At 50.1% G+C, this 11,493-nt stretch overlaps 1 protein-coding gene across 1 annotated transcript; it reads right to left on the reverse strand.

Moving 5' to 3' along the window:
* Positions 1-227: 227 nt before the first annotated feature.
* On the reverse strand, positions 228-1,754 carry LOC135375568 (uncharacterized). Its single transcript, XM_064608244.1, has 6 exons — positions 1,682-1,754; positions 1,282-1,443; positions 993-1,227; positions 434-499; positions 311-367; positions 228-249 (listed from the first exon to the last, which is right to left on the reverse strand). Exons 1-6 carry the CDS (start codon positions 1,752-1,754, stop codon positions 228-230), a joined length of 615 nt encoding a protein of 204 aa, XP_064464314.1.
* Between the last annotated feature and the right edge of the window lie 9,739 nt (positions 1,755-11,493).

Consider the following 11,493-nt stretch of genomic DNA (forward strand, 5'->3'; position numbering starts at 1 on the left):
CTAAACCCCTTCTCTCCACTCTATCTCTATCTATTTTTTTATTTTTTATCAGCTCAAGTAGCCGGAAACTCACACAGTGGTCTGGACGTGTCTTAGATGATCCCCAATTAGTGTAATGACTCCCTGAATTATCCTAATTACTGTGGGGGGTCCCAAATTGCTCTAATTGCTAATTAATGGCGTCCAGACGAAGATGTGAGTTTCCGGATACTTGAGCTGATACATTACTACTGGCTTTCACCTTCATCCCTAAAAGGAGGAGACATGCACATATGAGGTGTTGTTTCTTTGCCCATGGCCACGGACTCACAGTTGATGTATATAGGGTCTTGAATGATGGGACCCTGGAGGGCTGCTGAGTTCATCACTGCCGAAGGCAGAGTTTGCAATGCAACTCTTTCCATTATCACAGCACTAAGAATATTCAACTCACTCTTCATCGTCAGAACTTTCCACCATGTCCGGCGTATGAAGTGTAGCATCATGTGGGTCGGGGATGCTGCATGTAAAAGATTAAATCATGCCTGTGAATGATGTTTAGGGTGATGTATGTGGGTTACACTAAGAAATTACAGTAAACTATCAGTAACTTCATCCCGCCCAGTATCCATTAGAGCTTGCTTGAGCTAAGCAGTAATTTGAGCCATTGAATGTATTTTACAACACAGTAAGTATACCAGGGAAACCACTGTGTGTTTGAGTGAAGCATAAATTTCAATTTATCCATTTTTAACTTAAAGGGAGTTCACTACATAAACGACTGAAAATTCTTTGTCTCATCTTCTACCTGAAGTAATGAAATGGCCTTCTGTAAGAGACCTAACGATTACGGACTGTGATCGCAAGGCAACATTTCATTTCTTCAGCAATAAATATAACGCAATGAATTTCCAGTTGCTACCATTACTATGTCTAAACCCTCTGTATGCAGGACGCTAAAGGTACCTACGGTACTAGAGGTGTCTGTAAAACCGCACATCAGAGTCACGTACCTTGTCGATCCAAACGTGGTATCGAGTTCTGGCACTACATCTGGCGCTGTACCTGATTCTGGAGTTGAGGCCCTTTGCACACCAGTATCGAAATATTGGTACGTAGACTGCGATGCAGTTTCGCTGCCTCTCATGTCCCCTGGGACACCTTCAGCCAGTGCCAAGGAAGTTTGTGGAGGAAGGCTAAGCTCAGTCTGCACAGTTGTGCTCGACGCAACAAACTCTGTCTGAGTGCCTGTGTACAAATACACGTTTCAACCTTTGCACAATAAGTGCTCTTTCTCAGTACCTAACGTACACAAAGGAACAGCTGTTTGTGTTCCCATGTGCCTCACATCCTTCTTTACGGCTTCCTCACGATCAACTGGAACTAAGGTATAGAGAAACCCGTACTGGCTGACTGTTTGGTACGGCGCCAGAGGTTCCAGTAGTAGTCCATCCAGTATAATGGCTGCAAGACATGGGCAACAGGGAGAAGATATGTATGCAGCTGTCAAAAATACAAATTTTTCTTTGTGTGATATTTTCCCTTTTTACTCTCCCACATGCCGCAATAAAAAAAATAAAGAAAAAGGATTAAGCATGTTGTGTTTCTCTCTGGTGCAAAAACAGGAGAAAAGATGTGCACCAATCTCCTAGTGACATCCCCGTTACGGCACAGTGAACTGCAGTGATAGATGTTTACATACAGCCTTCTGGATAATCCCCTTGTGAGATGCGCCGTGAAGTGGGAAGTGGGTCCCCAGCACGTGCTTCAGCCATGACCTCCACATCTGAAATATGGCCTTCAGTGTTAACACTCAAAAGAATATGTTGTGGGCCTAGCGGGTACAATAACAAACATAAAAATGACTATGAAAATAAATCTTCCCCTTTGCGGTCCCTGTTCCACTGGCACAGTTATTTTCCTGTCCACATTACGTTATAAACACTGCCAGCCACATCACACAAGATTCCTTTCACAGAACTCGACTATTTTCAGGGCCCGTACATAACCATTATTTTGTGGGACGTGCAAAAAGAATTACAATTTTTTCGTGGCTTGAGAAAACATACCAAATCCAGTTGATCCCGTTGACGTGCTTGCTGCCGCCTGAAATAGAGAAGAAATTAGCAACAAGGCTGCAGTAGAATACTGATGCAACGTGCTGTGTGTCGGACGTAGCCAAACACAGATTGCGGTGTTTTCACATCCCTCAATGCTGCCATCAGGCTTACACTATGAACTGTAGAAACATCCACTAGCTGCAATACCATTAGAATAACGCTGTCATGTGAGAGTGTTACGTTACTCATAGCTCTAAGAATACAGGCGACCATTAGCACAGCAGCAGCAACACACCAAATTTTTTTTTCGAGAGTACGCGTAGTATTGCGTCAGGATGCTGCAATCATTGTAATAGTTTGTGTACATTAGTAGCCGGTGTGACTGTGACGTTACAATCGGCGGCGAGGCCAGCCGGTGTTCGCGATGATCTTTACTGTGACAACTGATATTTTTCATCGCAGCGTAGCTGTGACCACGCAGGATTGTCACTTACCTCCGTTACTGGTTCCTGCCCTTATTCCCGATCGAATATGGTAGGCACAGCGTCAATCTTCAGCCGCTTTCGTTTCTGCTGTAGCCCGAGCCGAACTTGCAATACATCGTCATCAAAACAGGCGTCGTCGGCGAAATGGCAGGAACAGACGCGTGAAACATTCAGTCCTTCGGCCACACCACAGCAATGGCTGGCGATCGCTGCCTCCCACATTCGTTTCGTCTCGCCATTGCGAGGTCGGTGAAATGTAAGCTCAGGATTCGCGTTGTAAGTCTTTGTGCACCCGGGCACGTAGCACCGGTTTCCTGGCTGTCACATCGCACGTCAACGGCGTGAAATCTTAGGGCACACGCTGTGGTTCAAAGTACTTCAAAGCAAATGCGACAAGACAACAAGAAAAAGGGTCAGACGCACGCTCAGACACACACCGAACTCGGCGAGAAGGAGCGCCTCCTTATGGTTGGTTTATCCGGGTGACGTCATCCAGTGTCGGCGCCTTGCGGGGATTGTCGTGCGCGCCGGAAGCGCGAACATTTAAAAATCGTTTCAGAGTGAACCAAGTGGATTTGTGCGGAGAAAATTTGCCGGCGTACATTATGAACGACAGGGAACATGACTGTAACATTTCCTGAACACGCTTCCGGATGCGACTATCCCTTTAAGGCACGCACATGCCGGAGTCTACTTGGGTCAGTAAGGGTCGAGATCTCGTGGTGGGTGAGGTTCTGGGTGCAACTAAGAGGTCTGGGATTTCGCCTCTGACTAAGGAAACTCGGCGATGTGCGTGTGGTACTACCTAGTCAGTTGCCACTCCCAAGCCTCGTTTTGAACTCTATTTCAAACTAATACAAGTAGTTTTGCGTCTGAGCAAGCACGAACAGACTGTTCACGAGGCTGTATCGAGACTTAAATTAAACCGGGGTCCTTCTAAGAACAAAATAATTCGCATAAAACAAGAAAATGTGCATTAATTTGTGTTGGAAGAAATTTCGTCACGTGCGGGATTTGAACTCTCGATCTTCAAAGAAGGTCAATTTTGCATTTCTCGATTATCATACCAGAAGTTCAATAGGCATATGCACCAGAGCATCCTGATACAGTTTGACTCAGAGACTTAACGTGGAACATCTTAGTGAAAAATTAAAAACACGACAGTCAGCGGAATATAAAGAATACTAGGCTATGGCAATGAGCATTGGGAGGTATCGGCTGTATAACGGAGAAATGTGCCCGAGGGCAAGGTCACTTCTGGATCACCTGCCGAGAATCTCGACAAGCTGCATCATGTGTCCTCCATTAACTTTAGGTGATTTCATGTGACCCCAGACGTACGAGGGTGACTCCAAACGTCTTCAGGGTGACTCCAGCCCACTCCAAGTGACTTCGAGTAAATTCAGGTGACTCCTGACATCCTCAGGTGACTTCAAGTGACTTTGGGTAATTTCATATGACACCAGACGTCTTCACTTGACTCCAGATATGTTCAGGTGCCTTGAGGTGACCTCAGGCTCCCGACGTAGTGAAAACTTAAAAATGCGACAGTTAGTGCACTATAGCAAAAGTATTTGGCTACGGCAAAGAGCGTTGCCTGCAATTGGAAGAGTTTTTAGTTGACACAGATCTAGCGTAGAAAGAAAGCCATTCTTTATCACATTCTAAGCTGTGGGGTGGCGCTACTGTCGAGACAGACAGGCCGCACCGGGGTGGAGGGTGAATCCGCGGAAGGATTACCGCAATAAAAGGAAGATAAGAGGCATTTCGCGGGGGAGACAAGAGGAGACAACGCGGAATTGCTGTTGGGCATTGGACTTGAGCTTGTACACGATGTGAGTGCCCAATTTGTAACTCTTTATCACGTAATAAAGAGAGTCTGTTCGTTCCACTTCTGTTCGTGTCTTCCGGTGTGGCGGTTTGGCAAAAGACGGGTTGGACTCAACCCCTCGTGGGATTCAAGGGGGCAGAATCGTACAGATTGGCGTCCAACGTTGGGGCCGACCCGTCTTGCCGCACGCCCGGGAGGCACTGACAGCTAGTGTAGTTGCAGTGTAGTTAGTAGCATTTGTCGCCCGTGCCCTTCGCTCGCTGTCGCTTTTGCTGTTTATTTGTAGTTCGGGAGTGTGCGTTTGCTAGCCATGCCGCCCAAGAGGCCCCCTGTCGAGCCCGTCTACGAGGACGACCCGCCAGTAGCAGAGGACCTGCTTCGGCAGATGACAGCTCTCTGCGCTTTATTGTCGCAGCAGCTCCCCAGTAACACGTCCACCACCCAGCCGTCCTCGGAACCCCCGCTACGCCTGAACCTGACGATACCGACATTTTCGGGCTACAGTGACGCCAAGTCCGTCAAAGATTTTCTTGCGGACCTGGAGGCTTACCAGACAGCCGTGGGAGCAACCGATGAAGCCGTCCTGCGCCGGATACTACCCGCTGCATTGGTAAGCTCAGCTGCTGTGTGGCGCCGGTCTCAACCCGCATTTCCGTCTATGACCGAATTTCAGCGGCTGTTTCGGAAGGAATTTTTGCCCCTGATTATGCAAGGCGTATGCGTGAGGAACTCATGACTCGAACGCAGCACACGGAGGAGAGCCTGTTGGAATATACCCTTGCAATCCAAGAGCTGTACCGCAGAGCTGAACCGCTCGCGACGGAAAGCGAGAAGGTGGCCCGCGCTATGCGCCAATGTCACCCTCGTTTTAAGCCTTATTTGCGGGGGCGAAACTTTTCTTCGCTCGATGACCTCGCTAAAGAAGCCCGTGTCACCCAAGCAGATTTGTTGGCGGAATTGCAGTACCGCCCACCCCCTAGGCCGCAACAAACACTGAAGCCTAGCTGCGCATGGAACGGGCCGAGACAGTCGTTAGACGCGGAATTAAACCCCCGCGGGCTGTTGGAACACACGACGGTTCGTGCGCCGGGCCAGTTTACCGTTCTTTTGATCCTTTTGCATATGAGCAAAGGAACCGAGCGAGGTCGGCACGAGCAGAGCCGCGCGAGCGCGAAGTCTGTGATGCACGTCATGCACCACGGCAGGACAGGCGCGACTCTAGGGCAAGTAATAGCACAGGAATACAACCCTGTTGGTACGGTTGCGGCGAACGCGGTCATTTTCGTCGTAAGTGCCCGCAGCAGACCACTACCACCCCCAAACAACCCCCGCAGGGAAACCCAGGACGCCTGCGGCGGTAATTGGGAGTGACTCAGTTCTGTCGTTGGCTGCTGAAAATGTCGATAAGAAGCAAGCGAATTCTAACCATGCTATCTTGTCAGTGGCCTCAGTCCCGCTCGCATGTCGAGCGCAGGAAGACATATGCAACATCGGACCGTTTATCGTGGCGCGCGTTCTGAGTAAGGACGTTGCAGCTTTGGTGGACACTGGAGCGGCTGTATCTCTGATAGGTGACACCATCCACGACTGGTGCCGGGAGCGGAACATTTCCGTACGGACAACCAGGACCTGAATAAGGCTCGCATCAGATGCAGTGGCACCAGCCGGAGGAGCAGTACGTCTCACTTTGACCGTCGACGGACAACGTGACAGACAACGCTTCATCTACCTTGCCGGATTGGCGGGACTGATGATCCTGGGACGCGACTTCATTATCCGGATGGGACTCGTCCTGGACTTACGTCGCGGAGGCTACCAGCATGCAAGCGGTACTACCTTCTACCCCTTCATGGAGTGAACGACGCCGGAAACGGAGCAGAACCGGACTGATGAGGAGACCCAGGATCTTGAACTAGACAATCTACGTCCGTTGAGCTATTTTCCGGAGCAGAACACCTAACAGCGACGGTCGTACCCGCTGTTTTGGAGGACGCCCTGAAACAATTTCCAGGAAGCCCAGACCAGCGACGCATGCTTGCTAAAGCATTGCGGCCATTCTCCTGTGTGTTCACAGAAAGACCAGGACTAACCCATGCATTGGAGCACCGGATACAAACCGGCGACGCAAGGCCCTGGCGATGTAATCCTCGGCCTTTGAGTGTGCATAAGCGCAAGCTCCTCGATGCTGCGCTGGATGAAATGATAGAGACCGGTGCTGTGAGGCCTTCTCGCAGCCCTTGGGCTTTTCCGGTGGTTCTTGCGCCGGAAAAGGATGGAACCGCAAGGTTGTGCGTGGATTACCGCCGACTGAACGAGGTGACGGTAAGAGATACGTACCCTTTTCCCTCGATAGACTCGATCATGTATTCGTTGGGATCCGCCCACGTGTTTACAACTTTGGACTGCAGCAGAGGATTCCTGCAGATTCCGATAGCACCAGATGATGTTGAGAAAACAGCATTTTCATGTCACAGGGGATTATTTGAATTTGTCTGACTGCCCTTTGGACTGTCTAATTCTCCCGCTAGGTTTCAGCGAGTGATGGACGAGGTGCTTGGCGATGCGAAATACAATTTCGCTATAGCGTACATGAATGACGTAGTATTTTTCTTACGTACATTCCAGGAACACCTTTCTCATTTGAAACTGGTGTTAGGACGCATGCAGGCTGCAGGATTGACTGTCAATCCCCGGAAGATGCAGTTGGCTGCCAACAGCATCGATCTCCTCGGGTTCAAGGTGGAGTCCGGCACGGTCAGGCCGAACGAGGACAAGATAAAGGCTATCCTTGAGTACCCCCGCCCAAGGATGTTAAAAGCTTGCAGCGCTTCCTGGGTATAATTGGCTTTTATAGACAGTTTATACCGCGATGCGCAGACCTAACGCAACCGCTAACTTGGATTTGCGGAAGGGAGCACGATGGTCGTGGGGTCAATCGCAAGAACAGGCGTTTACCTCTCTCGCTAAAGCGATAGCGGAAACTACCCGCTTGTATCTCCCGGACCTCAATCGCCCATTTGTACTTCAAATAGATGTGAGCGATTACGGCCTTGATGCAGTCTTGTTACAAGAACATCACGGTGAACTCCAGCCCGTGGCCTTTGCAAGCCGTACGCTGACGCCTCCCGAACGCAATTATAGCGTGACGGAGAAGGAGAGCCTGGCAATCATGTTCGCACTACATAAGTTCGACATGGATTTGGATGGTGCGAAATTCACTATTCAAACTGACCATCAGGCACTGTCCTGGTTAAAGCGGTTGAAAAACCCAGCTGGACGGCTCGCACGTTGGAGTTTAACGTTGCAGTGATTTGACTTTCTCGGTAGAATACCGGAAGGGAACCTCAAATAAGGCGGCAGACGCGCAATCTCGAGCACCGTTGCCCCTTGAGGACGTCGTTATTCCGCAGGAGCTTGTGGCCGCGGTTAACCAGACCGTCACGAAGGAGGAGCTCTCGTGGCGACAGATTGTAAGCAGGAACGACATCCTGGAAGCGCAGAGGACCGACGGCCTTTGTCAGCGTGTGTCAAGGTGGCTGGAAACGTCAAACCTGGAAGGCACGGAAGACGCTGAGGAAAGGTACGACTCCTATCAGCTGAGTGAGGATGGTCTCCTGGTCCGGTACAACCCCAGGCGGACGATGAGGAGGTTGGTGATAACTCCTTTTGAATCGTAGTTCCAAGGAAGCTACGTAAGTCATTCCTCAAATACTTCCATGATTCTGCATTGTCAGGTCACGGTAGCGGCAGCAAGACTTATTCTAAGTTGTGTCGTATCGCGACTTGCCCAGTCATGAGACAGGATGTTTTGCGGTATACACGCAGCTGTCCGATATGTCAGAGTCTAAGCCGCGTGTAGGGCAGCCTCCCGGCTTGCTGCAACCGATTGTTAGCCAGAAACCTTGCCAGATAGTTGCATGTGACGTAATGGGTCCTTATCCCAGAAGTCCCCGTGGTAACCTGTGTCTGTTAGCTGTGACAGATCACTCCACGAAGTGGGTTGAGCTTTACCCGCTGCGGAAGTTGGTGTCCGCTCGGATCTGGGACAGACTTCTAGACGTTTTTTCCCGGTATGGATTCCCGGACCAGCTCATCACGGATAACGCCTCGTCTTTACAAGTAAGGTGTTTGTCGACAGTTGCTCTGCGTTGAGGATACGTCACGTGAAGACATCCCCTAATCACCCTGAGGCGAACATAACTGAGCGGGTTAATCACAACATCAAGATGATGTTGGTATCTTTTACCGAAACGCATAAAGATTGGGACGCCCGTCTTACGGAGCTTGGCTTTGCAACTCGTACTACGGAAAATAGGTCGACAGGATTTACCCCGGCTTATTTGAATTTCGGACGGGAAATTGTGTTCCCCGTCAAAAACACGTTGCGAACACGGCACGCACAGCCTAGTCGTTCGTACGCGAACTATGCTAATGATCTCCGCGACAGATCTTCGACTGCTATTCGTTTGGCACGAGAGTCTTGAGGTCGCAAGACTGGAGCAGTCTCTCCAGTACAACAAAGGTCGGCGCCAGGTCATTTACCGCGTTGGAGACCTAGTCCTAAGGCGAACACATCCCCTCAGCGATGCAGCGAAAGGCTTTGCTGCCTCACTCGCTGATCGATGGGACGGTCCTTATCGGGTAAGCGCTCAGCTAACTCCGGTCACTTACAGGCTCGAGCGTTGCAGCGACAACGAGGATACGGGCCCCGTCCACGTACAAGACCTCAAGATCTTCAGCCAGCGCACCTCTGACAACGGCAGGTGGGAGGAGGACCACGATCTAGCATCGCAAGCCCGCTCTCTCTCAAGTCCCCTTAGGGCCGGTCAACCTTCCCCCCAAGAGACTACTGCCCAGGACGGGGTTCCCGGGATTACCCGCTATAACCTTCGCCCACGTAAGCAACCGAGGTGACGTTTTTTTCGTTTTTTTCAACGCAGGCCTCGACCGAGGTTCCGGAACCCCAGGGGCTCCTCCAGGACATGGCAAGGGCAACCCCCGGACGTGACGATCGTTCCCTGCCTAATCCAAGATGGCTGCCCTCGCGCCCAGCCCAGCATGTGGCAACCTCGACGGTGTTGTCCTGCGACACAAGCGTCGGGTTCGTGTCTCGACCTCGTTGGCGAGACCAGACTCTCCCTCTACGAACCGACCCATCATCCTCGCTCTCTGAACCCTTCAGAGGTCTAACACTAGTCGACCGACACCCGATTGAACCTCCTGCCGTCTACACGCCAGAGGAGAGGTCCCAGCTGAGCCCCATCTGTGGCACCCTCCAACTTCACCAGGAAACTCATCGTGCCGGCGCACTACACCTCGCCCGTGTTCAACACCAGCTTGCTACTCCTGCCCCAGCGTTCCTGGGCCCGTCGGACGTCCGGGCTGCCCTGGAGCTGATACAATGGCACCAACCACATCTATTGGTAGGTCGCCACACACCCGTTCGCCCTGTAGACGAACGCATACTGGACCTGCCGGACCTCCCGGAACCTCCCGGACCTCCCGGACTCAGTGGTGGTGCCTGTGTTAAGGGGGGGGGGGGATTGTGGGGTAGCGCTACTGTCGAGACAGCCAAGCCGCACCGGGGTGGAGGGTGGATCCGCGGAAGGATTACCGCGATAAAATGAAGATAAGAGGCATTTCGCGGGGGAGACAAGAGGAGACAACACGGAATTGCTGTTGGGACTTGAACTTGAGCTTGTACACGATGTGAGTGCCCAATTTGTGTAACTCTTTATCAGGTAATAAAAGGAGTCTGTTCGTTCCACTTCTGTTCGTGTCTCCGGTGTGGCGGTTTGGCAAAAGACGGGTTGGACTCAACCCCGCGTGGGATTCAAGAGGGCAGAATCCTACAAAGCTTACATCCTTTCTTACGGACAACTGATAAGCCCTAGCGAATAATTATTCTCCAGAACAGGTTCTGTACGAGCATTGCTTGCGTTGGTTCCTAACTCTCGGGTAACATTCGCTGAGAAGAACTGCAATAGCATGTCTAGCCAGGAAATCCCATTCTGGACATGGTCATTGAAGCTGTAGACTATACAGATGCTAAAAGCAAGGGATATTTGCATGTTTCTTCATCAGTGAGATATATCTTAGAAAAAACACCAATACCTCCACATAATCTATAATTGCCCGTCTGGGATGCGAAGCACGGATTACTTGTACGATAACGTCTGTACTAGACCATTTAGAATAATCATACATCTGCCCAAGTAGGAACAATTTCGGATACGTCTTCGAAGAGAGCTACTAGGCGTTGATTTCATTGCTCCGGTAGCTAACGCATTTTCCGAAAGATCGCCTAACAAATTTTCACGCTATAGACAAGTATGTTGTCTAAACTGCGGTTCTCCTTGTGTCTGTATTCTTTACAACGTGGCACGAAATCCTTCCCTGACAGATCTGTTTTGAAACTCAAAACACCGTCGTCGTTTCTTTCAGAAAATTCCCAATTTGTGTGAGTTTGATTGGTGCTTGGGTAGCCTAGTGGTTTAGGGCACGCACATGCCGGAGACTACTTGGGTCGGTAAGGGTCGAGATCTCGTGGTAGGTGAGGTTCTGGGTGCGACTGAGAGGTCTGGGATTTCCCCTCCTGCTAAGCAAATTCGGCGATGTGCGTGTGGTACTACCTAGTTAGTTGCCACTCCCAAGCAATGTTTTGAACTCTATTTCAAACTGATACCAGTGGTTTTACGTCTGAGCAAGCACGAACCAACTGTTCAGGAGGCTGTACCAAGACTTCAATTAAACCGGGGTCCTTCTATGAACAAAATAATTAGGATTAAACAAGTAAATTTACATTAATTTGTGTTGGAAAAAATTTCGTCTTGTGCGGGATTTGAACCCTCGATCTTCAAAGAGGGTCAATTTTGCATTTCTCGATTATCATACCAGAAGTTCAATAGGCATATGCACCAGAGCATCCTGATACAGTTTGACTCAAAGAGACTTAACGTGGAACATAGCGAAAAATTAGAAACACGACATTCAGTGGAATATAACAATTACTAGGCTATGGCAAGGAGCGTTGGGAGCTATCGGTTGTATAACTGAGAAATGTGCCCGAGGGCAAGGTCACTTCTGGATCACCTGCCGAGGATCTCGACAAGCTGCATCATGTGTCCTCGATTAACTT

This window comes from Ornithodoros turicata, unplaced genomic scaffold (genome assembly GCF_037126465.1).
Source record: "Ornithodoros turicata isolate Travis unplaced genomic scaffold, ASM3712646v1 ctg00000895.1, whole genome shotgun sequence".
Lineage (NCBI taxonomy): Eukaryota > Metazoa > Arthropoda > Arachnida > Ixodida > Argasidae > Ornithodoros > Ornithodoros turicata.